A 22,408-nucleotide genomic window follows, 5' to 3' on the forward strand; every position below is an offset into this window, starting at 1 on the left:
TGCAAAAGGCAAATGCAACTGTCAATACAAAGACTTGGCCTCTCAAGTTCTACTCTTTCTTCTTTTGTAGCCTGTGAGCTAAGACCTAGCTAAGCCTGGTCGAAATGCACCCATGCCAAAACAGAGAAAAAACCCCCTCTTAAATGGTCTGTTTTAAACAATAATTTGGCCTTCTGTTTTTCTTTGCTTCCACCTGATGTGGCTCAGCTTGGTCAAGAAAGATGTCCCTTTTCTCTTTGAGGCCTCTAGCCCTCATCTTTCCACTGAGTCTTTACATTCCTTCTTTAATGCAGCAATAGCTAGGGTCCCTATCTATCTAGTGGATATCACTAGCTTTTAATTAGCTTCCCATTTCCCATCCAACTGTAAAATATAATAAAAGTTAATGAAAAAATCCTCCTCAAAATAAATCCCCCTCACTCCACTCAGCTGCACACAGAGAGCCTGGCCAATAGTCTCTTTGGCAGTGTCAGGTAACATTCATGAACATCATTCTCCCCCCGCCCAAAAAGCAGCATTTTTTCCTCCTTCAATAATGCCAGTCTGCACATGCAGAGCAAAAACAAAACAGAAGGGACAGTAGTATAAAGAGCTTAGACACTCAGCACCTTCAACAGACCTTAATCCTCAAGAGAGATATTCATTCAGATCATTCAATTCTTAGTTTCATGAGTGAGGCTACAAACAATTCTGTTTATCAGCATCAAGTAGGCAGGTGGATTTTGTTACATGGGTAGCTGGTCACAAAAAGTAAAGTAAGACACTTAACCCATGAGAAATCACAGTACCTGAATCAGAGGCCAACATTTAATAAATCAAACCATTTCTTGTTTTGGAAAATTTTATGGAGAATTGTTCAGTCAGAGAATAACTTTAAGGTATCTGTCAGTGAGCTAAGCATGATATTCTGAGTATCAAATTCTTCCTATTCTGGAGAAATACTGAGAAACAGAGAGTACCAATGCCTTTATTGCCTCAGTCTTCACAGGCTACTGCACCGGGCAGCAGTTTGGGAAGGAGGTAAGCAGCCCTCAGTGGTGAAAGCACAGGTTAGGGTGTGTTGAGAAAAGCTTGACATGTACAAGTCCATGGGGCCAGATGGGATGCACCCAAGGGTGCTGAGGGAGTTGGCTGATGTGATTGCAGAAAATCATCTTTGCATCATCTTTGAAAACTCATGGTTATCAAGAGAGGTCCCAGATGATTGGAAAAGGGCAACCATACTGCCCATATTTAAGAAGGGGAAGGAGGATCCGGGGAACTACAGACTCAGCCTCTCCTCAGTCCCTGGAAAAATCATGGAGCAGATCCTCAAGGAATCCATTTCTAAGCACTTGGAGGGGAAAAAAAAGGTGATTAGGAAAAGTCAGCATGGATTCACCAGGGGCAAGTCATGCCTGACCAACCTGATTGCCTTTTATGATGAGATGACTGGCTCTGTGGATGCAGGGAGACCGGTAGATATGGTGTACCTTGATTTTAGGAAGGCTTTTGATATGGTCTCCCACAGCAATCTTGCAGGCAAGGTAAGGAAGTAAGGGCTGAATGAATGGACTATAAGGTGGATAGAAAATTGGCTGGAGCATCAGGCTCAGAAAGTAGTAATCAATGGCTCGATGTTTAGCTGGCAGCTGATATCAAGTGGAGTGCCCCAGTGGTCTGTCCTGAGGCTGGTTTTGTTCAATGTCTTCATCAACGACTTGGAAGATGGCATAGAGGGCATCCTCAGCAAGTCTGCAAATGATACCAAGCTATAAGGAGTAGTAGATACACTGGCAGGTAGGGCTAGGATTCAGAGTGACTTAGACAAATTGGAGGATTGGGCCAAAAGAAATCTCATGAGGTTCAACAAGGATAAGTGCAAAGTCCTGCACTTAGGATGGAACAATCCCATGCACCAGTATAGGCTGGGGGCTGACTGGCTGGGCAGGAACTCTGCAGAAAAGGACCTGGGGGTTACAGTGGACAATAAACTGAATATGAACCAGCAGTGTGCCCTTGTTGCCAAGAAGGCTAACAGCATACTGGGATGCATTGGTAGGTGTGCGGCCAGTAGGTCAAGGGAAGTGATTATTCAAGCACAGTTGAGGCCACATCTGGAGTTTTATGTTCAATTTTGGGTCTCCACTATGGAAAGGATGTGGACAAATTGGAGGAAGTCCAGTGGAGGGCAATAAAAATGAGTGGGCTAGAGGACATGACTTATGAGGAGAGGCTGAGGGAAGAGGCTTATTTAGTCTAGAGAAGAGAAGACTGAGGGGATTTAATAGCAGCCTTCAACTACCTGAAAGGTGGGGGAGGTGAAAGATGGAGCTAGACTGTTCTCAGTGGTGGCAGATGACAGAACAAGGAGTAACAGTCTCAAATTGCAGCAAGGGAAGTTTAGGTTAGATATTAGGAAGAATTTTCTCACTAGGAGGGTAGTAAAATGCTGGAACAGGTTACCCAGAGAGGTTGTAGAAACTCCATCCTTGGAAATTTTCAAGACCCAGCTAGTCAAAGCCTTGGCTGGGATGATCTAGTTGGGGCTGGTCCTGCTTTGAGCAGGGGGTTGGACTAGGTGACCTCCTGAGGTCCCTTCCAACCCTAACTTTGTATGACTCTATGATTTCAATACATTAACAGCATTGCTATCATCAGGGTTCTCTCTAAGTAGCATTAATTCTTTAACAGAAAAGTTTTCATTTTAACTTAATAAAGTGCAGGGCTAAACCCTAACAAGCAACCAGTAATTCTCTATTTCAGGGTTTTCAACCTTTTTTGGTTGGTGTACTCCTGGCGGCCAGTTGAGAAGCAGGGAGAGTCTCCCAGCAGCCAGATGATGGTGGGGGGGCACGGCAGGTGTCCCCTGGCGGCTGGTCAACAAGCAAAACCCAAAGTGCCAGCGGCAAAACCAGAAGTGCCAGCAGCTTCTCTGCACCGCTGCTGCGTTCTCCCTGGGGCCTTCCAAAGTACCCCCAGAGGTACACATTCCCCAGTTGACAACCCCTGCTCTATTTCATCAATAAAGTATTCCAAAGGTTACACTTCCATGACAATACAAAGAGCTGAAAAAACTAATGAATTCAATGGGAGCAGAATTAGTCCCAAACACAGATAATCTCTTTAATTATTTACCGGATTAGTTCTCATCTCTAATACACTGAAGTATTCAATGTATAAAAATATGGCAACTTATGGCCTTGCTCATTAATTGGCTATTAAAACATGGGACAAATGGACAGACAGGCTCAAAATCCAAAAAATGTTTATTTCAACTTTGTACTAAGAAAAAGGTGCAGTGGCCATATACTGAACAAGGGTATCTGTGAATGTTTCATGACAAAGCTCATTACAAAATGGAAGTAAAGAAAAAGCAATAAAGAGAACCCTAACCCATGATAATGTGATGACACACAGTTCTGTGTCAAGAGGAGCATGGTAATAAACTCCCCCCCATACCAAGATTTCTAATATAACTTTACACAGAAGCAATGTATTAAAAATGGGATACTGGTTTGGGTTTGTTTCAGAACTTTTTGCAGTTGACTAATAGTGCCATGAAGCCATTGTTCATAAACAGTATCATATCCAGTTTGGTTTGTACAGTTGCTGGAATCGCTTAAATAATGGAGCTTCAGGAACAAAACCAACTAAAACAAAGCTGTGCGCCAGAGCTTTTAGATCAGTTTTGATGGGAGATGATGATGCCTCTTGCACGTCACAAAATCATGCACTAACAGAAGTACTGAGAATGGAAAATTTTCTTTGGTTTGTTACATGATTTCATCAGTGAATATATAAAATTAGAAAAATCACCCTACTTGAAGATAAAAGAATACATGCTACTTTAATTTGTGACTAGTATATATATACTATGTAAACAGCAGGGATTAACAAAAAATCTTTTTATCAGCTATGTCATCCTGCAGGAGGACAGAAATGGACATTACAATACCATGTTTCCTGTACTCAGAACTGGCCAGAAAGGACTGTGGTAAATAGCAATGAATAGTATCTACCATATATACACACCTTGACACAGACTTTACAAAGATGTTCAGAGCTACAGCATAGTTCAGACTGTTGGCTCCCAGCACCTGGTAAGCCAAATATATGACATGCTCTTTTTGTGCTTTTCCTTGGCTTGAACCCTAATCAAAGATCCTAGGAAAGGGTGGGGGACAACTTGTGAATTTTAGCCAACTGATTCCCTCTTGTATCTCTGAGGATAAAAATCAGAAGGTATACATATACATCTAACATGCATCCAGCAGTTTCAGATATTGTTTGAATGAACAGTTTCCTGTTTTATCAGTTTTCTAGATTCAGACATTTTATATAATATATACTGTAAGAATACAATCAGTTTGAAACTCCAGAGGAAGGTAGAAGTTTCAAGATTTCATAGTGCAGGGTCCTGAAAATAAGCTGTAAAAGAATTGCCTGCCCCAACACTCAAACTAAATCAGTGCTTATACATTTCCAGCAGTTCCACATCATATGACAGCAATCAATTTTTTTTTTTCAAGAGGTGATGCCTTTCAAGACTGAAAGGAATTTCCCCCTGTCCAAGTTTTTAATTGCTTGGACTTTCTTTTTTAAAATATGATCTTTCAGGATGGTAACACATACTGACATACTGCCCATCCCCATCTCCACTCCTGTTAATTAGCACTGCTATGTTAGCTGCTGTGTGTGACCAATAACATTCTAAGTTTTCTACAAACCTGCAGCTCCACAATGCCCTGCACAGGTACACTACAATGGAGACAGAGCACAGCTGTCTTTTTTTCTCAACAGCCTCCAAGCGGGACAGCCATTATTTGACTATCTGTTACTGGGGGGCGGGGGCATGTAGGCTAAGCAGAGTCACGGCGTTGTCCTGATACAGAGCTGCATTAGTACTGATACTGGGTACATCAAGCCCTGCTATCCAGTTTTTCTGACAGCACCAAGCAAGCAGCTTATCTCCAGCCAACAACGTCTTCCCTCTCCCAACACAGCTCACTCTTACAGAAACTGTAACCAAGCCAATTACAGCCTATCGGAAGAAAACAGTACAATTACAGTCAACTGAACATTTATGTGGTAGAGTTTGCATAGCCTAATGCATACGCAGAGTTTTTGAACAAGAGAATTAATTAAGTAAATAACTAAGGAACTAGCCTCACAATTTTAGCTCATGTCACTTCCTTTGAAAATAAATACTCCCAAGAAACAAAAATGCTTTTAAAGTAAAATAACCCTGAAAAAGGAAGGACCTTCAGAGTTGAGGCTCAAGATTACCATGCTGGTTACAGGCAGTCACAAAGTACTGTACAAAGTTACAAATCAGTTTTACTGCAAATGTTCTCTAGACAAAATTTAGAATTTGATGATGTGATAATCAAATTTCACAATAAAATAGGTTGTGTTGGTTACTTACCAGGATTGCTACACCTATACCCAACTTGCACGTGCTTTCAAAATCATGTTGAAAAGGTACCAGCCCAGGCTGAAATGCACTCATTGCTCAGCTGGTGTTATGCAAGCAGTATTTAAAAAAACCCCCAAACATTTTACATAAAACATTTCAAAAGATGGTTCATCACGGGCAAACAGAGGGGAAAACTTTTGGAGGGAAGATGTTTCTGGTTTTAAAATTAAGAATTGAAAACAAACATCAGAGGTATATTTTCCTTATTTTCCTTGAGAGCTGGACTTAGTTGATCAGCATTCACATACAGCAAATGATGAGCTGCCAAGGACTGCATTTTGACTCTCAGCTCAAAACTTAAGACCCCCTTAATTTAAGCTCAGATTTTCAGCCCAAATTTGGCAAGTCTTTTGCACATTTTGCTGGTAGTAAATAATTATGAAGCAAAGTAGAAACAGTATAAATATAAAGTTCTGCAAATATTTTGGCAACTATGAAGAGCACTTTACACATTTCCATTGGACATCTGATGATTTCACCTCCTCTCAAATCTATTAAGCCTTTGTCTTCTCATTTCCTCTTCTGACAACTGTTCAGATGGAAACCAAAAACCATAGGGTCGTCTCTCATGATATCTGCCTGCACTGAAATCTGTACAATACAAAATAAAAAAAAGAACAAAAAACAAGGTTAACCACTTGGGTTTCATAATACGTCAAGCCATCTCCATCTTACAGTTCTAAGACTGATAAAAGTTCAGGGAAGTAGTGATCTTGACCAACCTTTTTCTATCAACATGCGGCATATTTTTTAAATGTTATTGGTTCTGATATCCAACAAGGAGGTTTAACTATCAGAAACTGATGTCACAGGTCTACAACTGCATGCAACTCATCTACCACTTCCTTAGTACAATGGCTCACAGGATATTAATTCAAATCTTAAAATGTAGTGAAAATCAGTCTCACAGGAAGAAAAAAGGCTATATATAACACAGTAATTAATAAGAGCATCATCTACACAGACTCCCATCATATTAGAGACTCAATCGTCTTGGAAAAATCCTTTATCATAGAAATGTTTCTTTGAAGGATTTTCTGTGCAGTTTTAATCAGTAAAAGATAAGAAATCTTTGTTTGACAGTAAAGTACCTCTTAGATCAGTGGGGGCCAAACTTTTTGGCAGAGGTGCACTGATAAAGATTTTTTTGGCCAATACTAATAGTCAATGATTAACCAACCATATCAGCCAATGCCAATCCATTAATCAATATTGAGTAATAGTGCAAGAAATTTTAAGCTACTAATATAAATAAACCTTTTTTGTTGCTTTTACATTTATAGTGCACACGCGCGCACGCACACACACACACACACACACCTCCTGCCTGTCTTTTCATTCACTGTCCCCATTTGAAACCATCATCTTAGCTGAAGTCCAGTGCAGAATTGCTGTCCACTGAGGCTACATACTCACTTCTGGAAGCAAAAGTCACATGTTTATTGTGCCTTGAAGCAAGCCTGCACGAGTGATGATATGAAAACAGTCTGAAGCTTTCTTCGAAAACTGATAAAATAGGAACATTTTCTTTCAAATGGCAAGCACTCTTTGGAGTCTCCTGAATTATCAAACATTTTGACTTTTTCAACTCTCATAAAATCAATGAAGAACTGAATTTGCCATAAAAATAATCAGCTGGCAATACTACCAGGGAGTAGAGAGAGGCAGTGGAGTGAGAAAGGCATTCATACCTGGGGCTGAAAGAGATAAGTGGAAATTTAAACTGTTTTCTTCTCCAAAATCCCAAGTTCTCTTTCAATTTTTTTTAATGAACTTTCTTTTGTCATGGGTGAACTAAAAGCTGTTCTGCATTCCCAATTAAGCAGATAACAGTGATTAGAGTATAAACTGATGCTGAAGTACGACATGTATATCCGAATAAGAAAAATGGACACACGCGTGAAAAAACAAGGGACTACACAATTTTTAATGTACCATATTTATTTGAATCCAAGGTGAGTCTCTCCCTCTCCCCCACCCCACATGGAGTGGGGGACACCTTGTCTTGGATTTGAGAACCAGGCTGGGGCAGGCACTGCTACAGCTCCAGCTCTGGTTCTGACCTTGTGCTGTCACTTCCGGGCCAGGACCAGGGTGGTTCAAGGAGGACAGGCATTGCCAGGAGGAGTATGCCACCAGTGCTGCCACCTGGCCAGCAATGGAATAGGGGGGGGGGAAATGAGGGAGGAAGAAGCAGGGAGGACAATGGCCGTGTCAGACTGCCTGCCCTCCCACCCACTCTCTTTCCCCGCCACTTGCCTCTCTCCCATTGCTTTCCATTAGCAGGGGTGGTGAGAGGGTGTAGAAGGGAAGGGAGGGAATAAATTCAAGACAAGTCTGTATGTTATACATGGAAAATTATAATAAATGTATAATTTTCCATTTATATAAGCTAATTACTGGAGGGTCATCTTGAAGTCATCTTGGATTCAGGTAAATATGGTATGTAATGTGTTTAAAATATTTTCCTTTTAAAAAGAAAATAGCTTAAGTTAGACATAGTGGGAGGCCACATTACATACATGATTTTTTGAAAATGTCAAAATTTGTATTTAAATGAAATAAAAAATAAGAGGTATAATTTATTGGCAAAAACTGCTCCAGACTGTACTGAAATAATAGGTTGGGTATGAGCTAAAGAAACTCAGCTCTTTAGCATCAGTCTAGCCTCTCTTTGCTGAATGCTTAGGCATTATAGACAAGGCTCAAGAACAAATTCACTGATGCCGCCAGTCTTAGTGCCAATGCAAGTCCTATTCTAGATAAAGTTCTGACCACTTCTGAGGTTTTCATCACCACATGAAGTAAACCTGCTCCAGATATTTGTCCAATCCAGATCCTGTATTCTAACATATTATTTTGAATCTATATTTTTCCAGGATGCAATCACTATAGTAATTGGAATCCACCTCCAGTACTCTCCGCTACAACTTTCTGGTATATCAAATAACAAAGTGGTGTGCTAACATATATATATGAAAACAACAAATATTTTCAAGCTTTTTCAATTTTTAAAAAATGCTATAAGGAGGGGAAGATTTGCAGCAGGAACAATTTTCATGGAAGCATACAAAGGATTTTCGAAGAAAAACTGTTGAAACTCTGTAATTAGCAAGAAAAAAATTGCAGATTATCTACAATTGTATAAATCAGAAAAGAAGGTATATAATATGGAAAACTAAGCTTTTATGCAGAAATATAATTTATTGGTAGAGAGCTAAATAAAAAATAAATTCCCTTGGCCAGTCATAGTGGCTGTAAGCTTATTTCATCGTAATAAAACGTATCTGACCTAAACAGATATTACTGTTAAGGTTCTGGGCATTTGAACCATGTTGCCGGCATGTTTAACATAGTCTGGTATGGTCATCTAAACTCAATGAAACGAGGAGAAATATACAGACTCGTGTAAGTAAAAGTAACTGTAGCTTCTTGACTGGTGCAATGGTTCCATGGAAAACACAATGCCTATTAATGATTTCTGCAATGTCTAAAAATTAAGTTTTAATTTTAAATTCAAGTCTTATTATTAGTATTATTCTGGATAACACAAAGACTGGGGAGGGGAAAAAAAGGACTGTATTCTGCAGGCCATGTCTTGAGAGGTGCCGAGCATTCACAATTCCCAGATCAGTGTCACTGCTCATCCTCAGTGCCTCTAAAGATCGTGTTTTACATTAACATTCTTCAGCACTTCATGTTAGTGTATTTTACAATAATAAAACACATCTTCCAAATCATGGCTCAAGATGCACTAACAATCTAAGCACCAAAACAGGAATAAACCTCTTAGTATAAATTTTGCCTGAAGGCATAGAAAAAGAAAGACAGCATTTGGAAAATTCCATTTGGGCTGAAAATGCAAGAAATTAAATATTACCTAGTTTTGTGTTTAGAAAAATAAATTATCTTCTAAATTTAAAGATTCTTCTTCACTGTAATTCATGCTTAGGGGTTTTCTATGTATCTGTATTAATTGTTATAATTTATTTTTGAACACTTTCTGAAACTGTTGACTTATGGCACATCCACTGCCCAATTTTGCATCAGAGCAATATATGACATTAGAACAAATTGTTATAAATATATGTTACATATGACTCAAATATGGATGGAAGAAGCACATTCCTTAATGAAACAGTTGGGGACAATAAGGGAATGGCCCTCCAAGTCACTAACTTGTCTGCCTTACTTGCAACAGATAATTTAAAGTTGAAATTTCAGTCAGCTGCTTTCTTCCTATAAAAAGTTACAATCAGTGAAGCAACTAATACTTATTACCTCTGCCTGTAATCAAACCACTGAGTCTTAGGCAAATGAGAAACTTGGCCTAAAAGGTAAGACAATATGTTCTATACATTTTATATCTCAAATATTCTGCTATGTAAAGTTTTCAATCTGTTTGAAGTGAAGTATGCAACTAAAATGCTTAGGTGACATTACATAATATTACTAAGAATTGTGATATTTTCATCCATAGACCTAATGGCTGTATCCAGATGAGCATGGCCATGCAGTATGTGGCACCAGAAACACATCTGCAGCACCACATACCATACATTCAGCAGTTCTCCATGCTGCAAGGTAGCAGCACTGCAGGGAGGGGAAAGGGGTTGACCCCAGCAGATCCCAGGATCAAAAAAACCTACACAAAAAAATGTGGAACAGTGCGTGCAGGGGCAGTGTGTGCCACCCAAAACCAGAGCCTGGCCACCCAGAGCCATGCTCCAACTGCCAGCCAGGCTCCAAGCAGCAGGATTGCTGCTACTGTAGGTGCAGAAGGCCTCCACAACCCTAGGTAAGGCTGCTGGGATGAGCCCAGTGCTGGCCTCAGCATCCCCTTCCCCACACGGGGAAACCTGCCATGAGCCAGAGGGCACATGACACAGGTGTTCCCTGGGGAAAAGCAGCAGCTGCATCTTGTCCTCGTGGAAACAAATGCCTGCACTTTTGTAGATGTAGCCAATGAGTTCAACACTAAAAACTGAAGGCAATCATTAACAACTAGCAGGTGTTTCTACTCTAGACATCTAAAATCAGAATTGTAGCTGACTGTATGTACATTAATTCAAATACAGCACCTAACTCAAGAAATGCCCTATTTGTGTGCATCTGGCCAGAGTCACAAAAACTACTATACAAGACAAGAATGTTGTAGTTAATGTCACTTATGCTCTAGGTGATCCCATTTGTTCCAGCAGGACTGCATGGGATACACCCAAGACTGGCAGCCAGCCCACTACTAAATTAGACATCCCCATTTTGGGTACAGTAATTTTAGGAGGAAGGAAAGATGAAAGCCATTGGCAGAGCATTTTTCATGATGTGTGTGATGCTCCATAAACAAATAAGTGTGGTGTTTGATAATAATTTGATTTTGGATCTTTTCTTTGCCTGAGTGGGAGAGATGACTATCACAGCAAACAATGTGTTGACATGATTAAATAGGAGCTATTCGCTTGATGACAAACACATTTATCCAGCAGATGGCGCCAGAGTCACACAGTCATTCAAGGAAACTAGGACAAGCCCAGTCAACAAAGCATTCCGCATAGTAAGCGGTATTAAGGTTATTTTGAAACAGATGGGCTCTAGAGAAGCTGCTGCATCAAATATCATAGAATTGTTTCTTGTCTGGCTGGTTGGAAACCCTGGGATTATTCACCAGCATCTAGCAGTTTCTGTGTGACATCAGGTTTCATCTAAACTAAAGCAAAATACAAAGTGAAATCCCACTGGAATACATACACACACACACACACACACACTTACTTCATAATAATCTGATTCTGAATTCAGAACTTCAACTTGCTACTGTGTACTGCGCTATAACCAAACACGTGTTCTCAAAAGATCAAAAACAATCAATGTTCTAACTCTAATGAAGAGTAGCCAGCTAACAGCCCCAATTCTTTGGACACAATCTAGAGGCGGTTTGTTTTGTTTTGGATTTTTATATCCTGCTACCAAAAATGGAATACATGTTTAAGACCTTTTCAATTTTAATACCACATCTTCAGCATACAGGACTGCCCTTGGAATTCCCATGCAGTACACTCAAGGACTTCACAGGCACACCATGTTTCAAAAGCTTTATTAAAGCTGGAAGCCACTGATTAAAAATATATTTTGACTTGTCAGTCTGTCTCTTATGCTATTTCCTCTACTTATGTCCACTTCATGACTCTTCAGTCGAAACATCTTTTCACCTACTTGTGCTTTATATGTTACCATGCTTCATATCTGAGGCTGGAACATCAACACAATACTTTAATATAGTTTTAAGTACAGCTCACAAGCTGAGTGGTGAGGGAAAAAAAAAAGACTGAGGGGGAAAATGAAGTTAACTGTTTCAACAGCAACAATTTAACATTTAAGGCAGCTGGTAGCATAAAAAAGGTTAAAGATACAGATAGAACTGCTGCTTCTAGAAAGAAGAAACTGAGTAAGAAAGGATTCTTTCTTAATAAGAACCAAAAATCCTTATAGTAAGTCAATGGAGTTTTGCTATTAACTTCAGCTTTCCTTTACCTACTCCAAAGAATTCTTGCTAAGAATTCTGGTGAGTAGGAAGAAACTTAGAGCAATCCTGCCTGAAAAGGTGATGATGTGACAGGGAGATAATACTAAGTCCAAGAAGGCCTTGGAATACTGCAGAAAAGACATTTGGGTTCTCCTTGCTGAATCCTGATTCTTAAGAATTCATCTTTTCCTGATGCTTAATTCTTTGCCTTTAGTCTTAATTCAATGTTTGTGGTAGAACAACTATTTCCATCTATCATTCATACGGTCTCAAACAGGATTATGATGTTTTGCTTGGCTTCTGTGGAATGTGCATGTCAAAAGGAACGCAGGCTTATGACTTTAGGCAAAGAATAAGTGGTAGAAGCAAACAAAACCAATAAGAGACATATCTTGGTTTCCATGCAAATATTCTTTAGGAGCAAACAGCAGAAGCAGCCTGCAGAAAATATGATTATAAGGAGAATGCCTTCCTACTATTTACACATATACAGCAAATTCTGCTGGGAAAAGATTTTTAAAAAATTGTTTGCAATGGAAATAGCAAGCATATACTTCAGTTCTAACTTAATATTGGACTCTTCATAAAGGGAAGATTTTTTAAATTGTCAAAATGATGTGTGACTGCAAATATGCCAATCTAAGGAGGATAGAGAAAAAAAATCCAGCACCCCACTTAAACTCTTCTCTCATTTACAGTCAATTGAAATTTAAATGTTGTTGAAAATATCATTCAAGTCTCTAATATGAAAATTTCATTTGTGAAGCTGCAGACTTCTTATTCTGATACTTTATAAAAAAGAAGTTATCCTTCAATAACTGTTCTTTGAGCTGTGGTAACTGAGTAGATGTGCTTAAACCAGTATTTTTATTTATTTACTTTTTACTAGCCATGGCTATGCATATGTCCTCAACCACCTTGTTCTCCTATACATGGGGAGAACAGATGCAAACATCTGTGGTTCTTCTGCAGTTCGAAGTGGGGATGAAGGATGTCAAGGGATCCATGCTAACAAAATTACTGCAAAGAATCATAGCCCCTGTTGCATAATTAGCCTCTCTTCTTTAGCATGTGTCAGCATGGATGCCTCTTTAGGGGACTGGCAAGCAATATCCTCTCCAAATGTTGAGGGATGAGAAATTTCAACTGTGCCAGTCAAACAGGATTGAAGTACTTCTTGCCTGAATCTCACATCTGATCTTGTAGCCAAATCCACTGCATAATGATTTATAAACATGAGCAAATTGCTCCACATAGCAGCCTTATGGATTTCAGATATTCTTACATTTTTGAGATGCTGAAGATGTTAACTAAGTTGTAGTAAAGTGAGAACTGATGACAAGTGAGGGAATACAGCCTCAGCTGGTAGCACAGTGTGATACACTGAGTTATATCCTTGTAGTCTTGAATTTTAGATTAGTCTCCAATTGCCACAAACACATAGAGAAAATCTGAAAGACCTGGTCCTAGCTCAGCCTAGCACCAGAGAATGTAAAATATATCTAAAGCAATGATTCTCAACCATAGTGCCATGGCACCCTGAGATGCTTTCAAGGGTGCTGCACAACATTAGCATTGTTCGGTTTACATGCATGATTCAGAAGATAAACTCAGAGATTTCAAATAGAAATCCACAGTTGTGGTCTTTCTAAGTTCTTAGCAACAGAAAAAATGCTCTATTATTTTTCTGTAGTAAAAAAAAGAGTGAAGACTAACGGCCCTCATTTTCTGAGAGGTGATTTGAGTCTATTGAAGCATGCCCCAAATCTAAGGTTGAGAACCACTGACCTAAACCATGCAGTTTCTTTTCTCCAAAAGCAATACAGTGTGTAACCCTAGCCACTCACGGCCATGTCCGGATTCAGGGTCCCAGGGTGCCAAATAGTCTTGGTCAACCTCCCAGCCCCTACGACTGGAGCCACCTCTTGGTGGCGTGCTTTCTTGTGGTTTCCCCACACACTGGAGTATGTACAGTCTAACTATTTACACAGTTTATTATTTACAAAACAGCCAACATATGAATGAGGTTAATAGCAGAACAGGATATCAATAATCTAATTGTCAAAGGCAGCTATCAATTAACTAAAACACTCAGTACAAACTGAATCAAAGACACCCTCAGTACAACTCCCCAGTTTAAACCTTGAGACTCCAGTGAATTTCAACAAGAGCACATAGGATTAACAAGATATCGGCTCTCCTTCACACTGGCAGCATGGCTGGTGCTGCTGCTCCAGAAAGTCCTGGTCTCTGCTACAGCCTGCGTGGGGAGGAGCAGCTCTCCTCGCTTCAGCTGTCTGTGGTATCTTGCAAAGAAATATACACTGTCTCCTTTCCCCAAAAACACCGTTGTCCAATTCCCAGACATGGTCCCTTGTGCTGATACCTGAAACAACCCTGGGTTTATCACCCATCCAGCCCCAGGCTGGTTCTCAGTAAACTCTCTCCAGAGCCTTCCCAGATCAACACCCTGCCCTTCTAGGCAAGTTGACCTCACCGCCCTTTATTCCTCCACATGGACCCTCTGCCTCACAGAGGCGAACAGGATACCAAGTTACCTTCTCCCTGTCACTAAGGGCAGGTTCACTTCACAGGCAGGCTCCTCCCTGAGCTCTGTGGTCCGGGGGCTCCTTCCCTTCTCTAAGCCTGGCTGAGCCCCCGCCCCCCCCCCCCCCCCCCCCCACCGCACACAAAAACACACAACGACACTCAAAAACATGCATATGCTCTTGCAAACAACAACTTTCTGCAAACTTTCCCACTCTGCCTTTCCAGGGATCCTGAGCCCTGCTGCAAATCCAGCAGCAGCTGTTACAAGTGTATGAAAAAAACCTAAGTGTTAACCTCCAGATGAAACTCAGACACCACCCTGATGGTGTATTTCACAAGAGGTCTTGGGAGCTTTTCTTTGTAGAACAAGCTATGTGGGACTAGAAGCACTGGCAACTCACTACCTCTTTTGTTTGAAGTGAAGACCATCAAGAAATCTGAGTGTGAGATGGGATGACAAGATGGGAATAAGCTTTGGGACTGGTAAACACGTATGTGTAAGGCCCTGGAGAAATGTTGATATTAACAGATGACAGAAGACTGAAAACAACTGTAGTGGAATGTAATAGATCAGGGGTGGGCAAAATACAGCCTTCAGGCTGAATCCGACCCACCAGGCCCCTAAAAAATTTAATAAATTAATATTTATTACCTCTTGGCTCCATGTGAAAGCAGACAGGAACCAGGGGCAGTAGGACCCAGAGGAAGCCTCAGCAGGCTTGAACAGCTCAGCTACACCCCATCCCCAGCCAGTTCCCCGCTTTCCTTCCCTGCTCCATCACCACATGGCTCCTGGCTGTATTGCTGGACACAGAGCCCGGGACTGTGCTGGTAAGTGTGTGTGCAGGCTTTGGTGCAGCCTGTGTGCATGCAGGCTTGGGGACAGAATCCCACATGCACACCCCACCATACACATGAACCCACACCCTGCCTTGCACTGCCATACACAAACCCCAGCCACCCACCCCCACACAAAGCCCATACCCACCCACACCTCACATATCCACACACACTCCCACATGCTCCCTTCACCACACATACTCGCACACCCACAGCACCCCCCCAATTTATATCCACCCCACACAACATACGAGAGTAAGACTTTATTTGAAACTACTGTGCAACCACCTCTATGTACAATACACAAACCCATGTAAATCAGGACAAAAATATTTTTTGAAATCAAATTAATGAATGGTGTCTATCAGGGGTAGGCAAGGTTTTTTGGCTGGAGTGCCGAAAAACACCACAATGCCTACCTTGAAAGGTGCCAGAGTGCCGGCATGCCAGAAAAACAAAATGAGGGCAGGGTGTACATGGCAGGATGCCCTGCTTATGTCCCTTTGCCCCCCAGCCAAAGACCCTGCCCCCCAGCCCTGCTGACCCTTTACCCCCCAGCCCTGCTGACCCTTGACCCCTATCCAAAGCCTCTGACCCCAGCCCAGGCTCTGTAGCTGTCAGCAGCTACCCCAGCTCTGGGTAGCTGCTAGAGCCCAGGCTGCTCTCAGCAGGGGTTGCAGCGTCCCAGCTGCCTGCTGGGAGCAGGCTGGACTCCCGAGCTACCCAGAGCCAGGGTCAGCTGCAGCCAGGAGGCTCCAAACTGTTGTGCCATGCTCCAGAGCCCCAGCATCAGCTCTATACTGGCACATGCACTGGCGCCTTGGAGTGGGCGGTGGGGGAGGGGCCTGAGGCAGCGCAACCCCGGTCTCTCCCCCGCTACTGGCACAGAGCTGGTGACTGGGATCTGGAGCTTGGCGCAGCTGTTTGTTGCCAGCCTGGGCTCTGGGCAGCTGCAGCAAGCAGCAGGCAGGCTGCAAGCAGCTGCGCTGGGCTCCACAGTTCTGGCTTCAGCTCCATACTGGCAGCAACTGCCCGGGTGCCTCGGAGCAGACTGTGCTGTCCTGCGGTCTGCCTTGAGCTGCGTGCACAGTCACCACCAGCATGGATCCCGGTGCAGCTGTTTACAGCCTGCCCGCTGCTTGCTGCAGCTGCCCACACCCCAGGCTGGCTACAAACAGCTGCGCTGGGCTCCGGAGCCCAGTCACCAGCTCCGTGCCGGGAGTGGGGAAGAGACAGGGGCTGCGCTGCTTCAGGCCCCTCCCCCACCGTCCACTCCAAGGCACGCATGCATGTGCTGGTACAGAGCTGATGCCGGGGCTCTGGAGCCCAGCACAGCAGTTTGAAGCCTCCCAGATGAGCCTGCGTTGCTCCCTGCAGGCAGCTGGGATGCTACAAACCCTGCTGGGAGCAGCCTGGGCTCTGCTGCTGGCAGCAGCTACCTAGAGCCAGGGCTGACCATGGCATGCCAAGCAAAATGGCCTCACATTGCCGACCCCTGCTGTAGATGTTTGCTTTTTAAAATACAATTTGGTATTTTTCTGGTTCCAAGATGGCAAAACCCCTTGCTGAAAGGAGTACTTCCAGGGGTAAGGGGAGGGAGTTCTGGTGGCAAAGGTGAGAGGTTAGGGGGCAGGGCTTCCAGTCACAAGATGGCAACTAGGAGGCAGGGCACCTGTCAAGGGGCAGGGCTACACACATGACCCTTGACAGCTTCCCAAAACTCAGTAAGCGGCCCTCCGCCCAAAATAATTGTCTGCCACATAATGGATGAACCTAAACACAAGTAAAGAAGAGTCTGGAATTTTTCCACTGAGGTAAGTAATTTAGTGCCTTTGGTATGAAGACCTGCTCAGACACAGTTCATATTGAATTGTCCATGTAAGAAAATCTTTTCGACTTGCAAGAGAAGGTCTTCTTTGTGAAGACTCCTGCTTTACACCTAGACATATGATGGTCAGGTTTTTTCTATGGTATTAATCCAACCAGCATTCAGGCTACCAACTGTAGTGATGCCAGGTCTAAGGTATATTTGGCCCTGATTTTGTCATAAGAGGCCTGTTCAGAGCAGGAGTCTGATAGGGTCAGACCTACAAACACAGCAGATCCATGACTTATGAATATTTTGGAATAGTCAAAAGAGGGAGAGAAGGAGAAAACTAGTAACAAAAGAAAGAGCTTTTTCACCCAAAATTAAATCTCCAAGAGTTAATCTCCAAATATGGCCAAAATGGTCACCATACTATCCAGCAGCCAGGAGGGCTGCAAGAGGGAAGAGAGAGAAAAACTCAGTCAGCATAAGAAGCAGGGCAAATGCACAGTACCAGTGGACATAGTGATTCAAAAGCAAAACACACTTGGAAATGTTTCAAAAAGGAATCATTGCAGCTAGGGTATATACATACAGTCCCTGTGGTGTTCCCCCAGCTGGAATGTTTTAGAAAGCTAGCCAGGGGGCTTTGAAGGAGGATGAAGTGAACTGTGGGTCTGCTCCTTTCTCCCCCATAGGGAGGGGAAGTAGAGGAAAGGAAAGAGCAGAGAGCTGGTGAGGAGAGGTAAACAGAGGTGAGGGGGGCCTCCTGCACCCCAGGAGGCTCACTCTCCAGCTCCAAATCCAGTTAGGGTGGGGAATGAGCTCAGCTCCAGTTTCAGATTCAGTTCTGGTTCTTGTGCCATGTACGAGAACAAGAAGTGAAGCACTTCACAACAGTCTCTCATTTCAAGAGGTTGCATTGTAAGTGCTTCAGCCACTTTTGGACTGTTTCAAAAGGGCATGTATGTCTGCACAGCTGGCTGTTTGCAATGTTTTAGTTGTTACTTCTGTTACACCCAGAGCCACTGTATGATATAAGCCAACAGATTCTAGACTGAAATTCAAGAGGGTTTTTTTTTAAAAGGTATTGAAAAAGATTTTTTGTTTTATTTACCTGTTTGACTAAGCAACAGCAGTTTGAGAATTATTTGATTAAGTGTCATCAAAGCTTTGAAACTCATGCTTGGCTGCCATTTACCTCAGATAACCTATACAATATGCCTTCTCTAACAACATAGTTGGAACCTGCTAATCATGCTCTAATGTCAGGACATTGTTTCATGTTTCAAAGTTCAAAAATTGCTCCTGGGCATGGTTCAGATTGTACATTATACATTACACAGCAATCTCTGTAACATAAGCTTGCTTGGCTTGTTTTTTCAACTTAAAATATCACTTCTATGATATTTTAAAAACCAGTAAAAATGCTTGGAAACTAGTTACTTACAAAAGAATAAAAGAGCAGAAGTAGCATGAAATCCAATGACATAATCATGACAAACAGCAATTTCCCAAATACTGACTTGTGATGTGGGTTTGTGCCCAACATCACTCAGCTCATTCAGTGGTGGTAGAATGCCTTCCTCTCAGATAGAGGGCAGCAGTACAAGGTGCTCCTCTCTCCCTCTTGCCTACTATTACTTACTATTGCCAAGACAGATGCATTCAGAACAATCATCTCCATTGTTTTAATATAAATGCTGGCAAATGGAAGTTTGGACTGAATTTGCAGAGCAGAGAATGCCATAGAGCAGGGGTCACCAATGTGTTCTAGAGAGGGGCCAGAACAATATAGCTCAGGTTGGAGGCAGGCAGGCACTAAGATCCAGCTACCACCACTTCGCCCTGCTGCCCAACCATAGGATGGTGCAGAGAAGTGAAAGCCCTGCTCCATGGAACACATGCTGCCCAAATGCGGGCAGAGCACCCCCTCTACCAAAGCCCCAGGAAGCCACACAGTGCAGGCAGAGCTCCCCCCTGCTCTGCTGCTGCCTGGTGCAGTATGGCACAGAACAGCAAAAGCCCCCCACCACTGAATGTCACTCCAGCCACTGCTCCACAAGTTGGATACAGTGTCAGGGCCATCAGCTACTGACCCCTGCCATAGAGGCAAAAATTCCTACCACTATTCAGGAGCAAGCCAAAAACCTAATTATCTACCATGAGAAGGTACAAGCCAAACACCTAATTATCTACCATAAGCATACCTCTACACAAGATCAGACAGGAAACTCTTCAACCTGTCACAACTTAAAGCAAAGTCTAAAGTTAGAAAGGTGCTCATCAGGCAGCTTCTATTTGCTGATGATGCTGCCCTTATAGCCCACGACGAACACCTACTACAAGAACTTATGGATCTCCTTTCAAGAGCTCACAAGACATTTGCTCACACCATGAGCATAAAGAAAATAGTTGGAGAGTGTTGTAGAGGCCAACTAGGGGCTGTGCTCTTCTTGACCTGCTGCTCCCAAACAGGAAAGAATTGGTGGGAGATGTAGTAGTGGATGGCAGTATGGGCAGCAGCAACCACAAGATGATAAAGTTCAGGGTCCTGAGGAAAGGAAGGAAGGAAAGCAACAGAGTAAGGACCCCAGACTTCAGAAAAGCAGGCTTCGACTTGCTCAGGGAACTGATGAGCTGGATCCCCTGGAAGGCCAGTCTGAGGGTGAAAGGATTCCAGAGCAGCTGGTTGTATTTTAAAGAAACCTTACTGAGAGCACAGGAACAAACCAACCCAGTGCGCAGTAAGACAAGCAAGTATGAAAGAAAACCAGCTTGCCTTAGCATGGAACTATTCAGTAAGCGAACACACAAAACGCACATTTACAAGAAGTAGAACCTTTGATGAATGACTAGGAAGGAGTAAAGAAGTATTTCTCAGGCATGTGGGGATGAGGTAGCAATGTGGGGAGTCATGCACTATGGGGCTGGGTTGGGTTGGCCCCACACACTGCAACCACCTGTGGCTGGGGACTGGGGTAAAAGCACAGGAGCTGTGGTTATGGGGCTGTGTGGGGCTGGCCCTGCCACCATGTGTGGCTGGGGACTTGGGCAGGAGAGCTATGGGGCTGGGCTGGGCAGGGCCCACATGCTGCCACCACTCGCAGCCAGGGGCTTGGGCAGGAGCTGCGTGTTATGGGGCTGGGTAGAGCTGGCCCGACTCATTGCCACCATATGCAGATCCAGTTACTGGCACCTTCCAGGGACTCCAAGGACCACCCCCCTACACAAATACACATCCACACCCTCCGATACACTCCACCATACCCCCCAAACATACCCATACCCTCCCACAGCCCCCACATACTCTCATCCCTCACCATAACCCTACACACACACACTCCCACAGCCCCTACCCCAACTACCTAGCCCACACTCGCATCCTTTTACACCCACCCCACCACCCTCCCACACACACCCCACCTATCATACCCACACCGCACACACACACACACACACCTCAACCACTTCCCCCTATATATGCCCCCTTACCACCTCCCACACACTATACCAGAGTAAGACTGTATTTTGAGTTATTATGCAATTGCCTCTATATACACTATGCAAACACACAAATCAGGACAAAACTGTATATTTTAATAAAATTAAAATAAGTTATACTAGATGCTTGATTTTTTTTAGTATATGATTTGGTTTGTTTTCTGGTTTCAAGATGGCAACATCCTCCCTCCCAAAGTAAGTACTTCCAAAGCAAGAGGAGGGACTTCTGGTGGCAAAGGTCCGGGGTTAGGGTTGGGACGTCTGATTCCAAAGAAGGCAACCAGGGGGTGAGGCACGCATCAATGGGTGGGGCTACCCTTGCAGCCCTTGACAGCTCATCAAAGCTCATTAAGTAGCCCTCCAGCCAAAATAATTGTCCATCCCTGTTCTATGACTAGGTGACGGGCTGTGTGTATGCAGAGAGTGAAGTGGATGTGACGTACCCTGATTTTAGCAAGGCTTTTGATACGGTCTCCTACAACATTCTTGCAAGCAAGCTAAGGAAGTACAGGTTGGATGAATGGACGGTAAGGTGGATAGAAACTGGCTGGATCATTGGGCGCAAATCTCATGAAATTCAATAAGGACAAGTGCAACGTTCTGCACTTAGGACAGAACAATCCCATGCACTGGTAAGGCTGGGAACTGACTGGCTAATCAGCAGAAAAGGACCAGGGGGTTACAGTGGACAATAACTGAATATGAGCCAACAGCATGCCCTTGTTGCAAAGAAGTCTAACGGCATACTGAACTGCATTAGTAGGAGCATTGCCAGCAGATCAAGGGAAGTGATTCTTCCTCTCTATTTGGCATTGGTGAGGCCACATCTGAAATAGTCTATATCCTTTCTGCAGTACACAGTAATTGGAGAAAGTCCAGCAGAGGGCAATGAAAATGGTTAGGTGGCTGAGGCACAGGTCTTATGAGGAGAGGTTGAGGGAACTGGGCTTATTTAGTCTGGAGGAGAGAAGACTGAGAGAAGATTTAATATCAGCCTGCAACTACCTGAAGGGCAGTTACAAATTAGATGGAGTTAGGCCAGGGGTTGTCAACCGGGGGTATTTGAAAAGGTCCCAGGGGATACGTGTGGGTAGGCGGAGATGGAGCATCACCATGTACTACCCTGCGCTTCCACGCAGGCACCACCCACCCAGCCGGACATGGGGGAAGCTCGCACGCAGCAGCTGCCGCCGCTCCGCATCCAACTATGCACTATCCTTCCCCCTACCGCTCTACATCCAGCCACCGGGGGTACACTGCTCCACACCTGTCTGCCAGAGGTACACTGATCCAAAAAAGTTGAAAACCCCCGAGTTAGGCTGGTCTCAGTGGCGGCATATGACCGAACGAGGAGCAACGGTCTCAAGTTGTAGCAAGGGAAGTTTAGGTTAGATATCAGGAAAAACTCTCTCACTAGGATAGTAAGGCACTGGAACAGGTTACCCGGAGAGGCTGTAGACTCTCCATCCTTGGAGGGCTTTAAGACCTGGCTAGACAAAGCCTCGACTGGGATGATCTAGTTGAAGTTGCTCCTGCCTTGAGCAGGGTGTTGGACTAGATGACCTCCTGAAGTCCTTTCCAACCCTAATTTTCTATGATTCTATGAAATTAAAGACAGACATTTTTTACCTGCCTTTACTGACTCCTTTGAATATTAAAGATCTCACAGCCTTCAAATATATATGATGAATAACTTATTTGTTCTGCCCAATCTCTAACAACAGTA

At 43.3% G+C, this 22,408-nt stretch overlaps 1 protein-coding gene across 1 annotated transcript in view; it reads right to left on the minus strand.

Annotated features, from left to right (window-relative positions):
* Positions 1-2,489: 2,489 nt before the first annotated feature.
* RHBDD1 (rhomboid domain containing 1) overlaps positions 2,490-22,408 on the minus strand; it is a 74,229-nt gene continuing 54,310 nt past the window's right edge. Inside the window, exon 6 of the mRNA XM_006020742.3 lies at positions 2,490-6,049. Coding sequence (XP_006020804.1) covers positions 5,934-6,049 — 116 coding nt within the window. The 3' untranslated portion in view covers positions 2,490-5,933. The remainder of the gene's footprint in view (positions 6,050-22,408) is intronic.

Source organism: Alligator sinensis, unplaced genomic scaffold (assembly GCF_000455745.1).
Source record: "Alligator sinensis unplaced genomic scaffold, ASM45574v1 scaffold596_1, whole genome shotgun sequence".
Lineage (NCBI taxonomy): Eukaryota > Metazoa > Chordata > Crocodylia > Alligatoridae > Alligator > Alligator sinensis.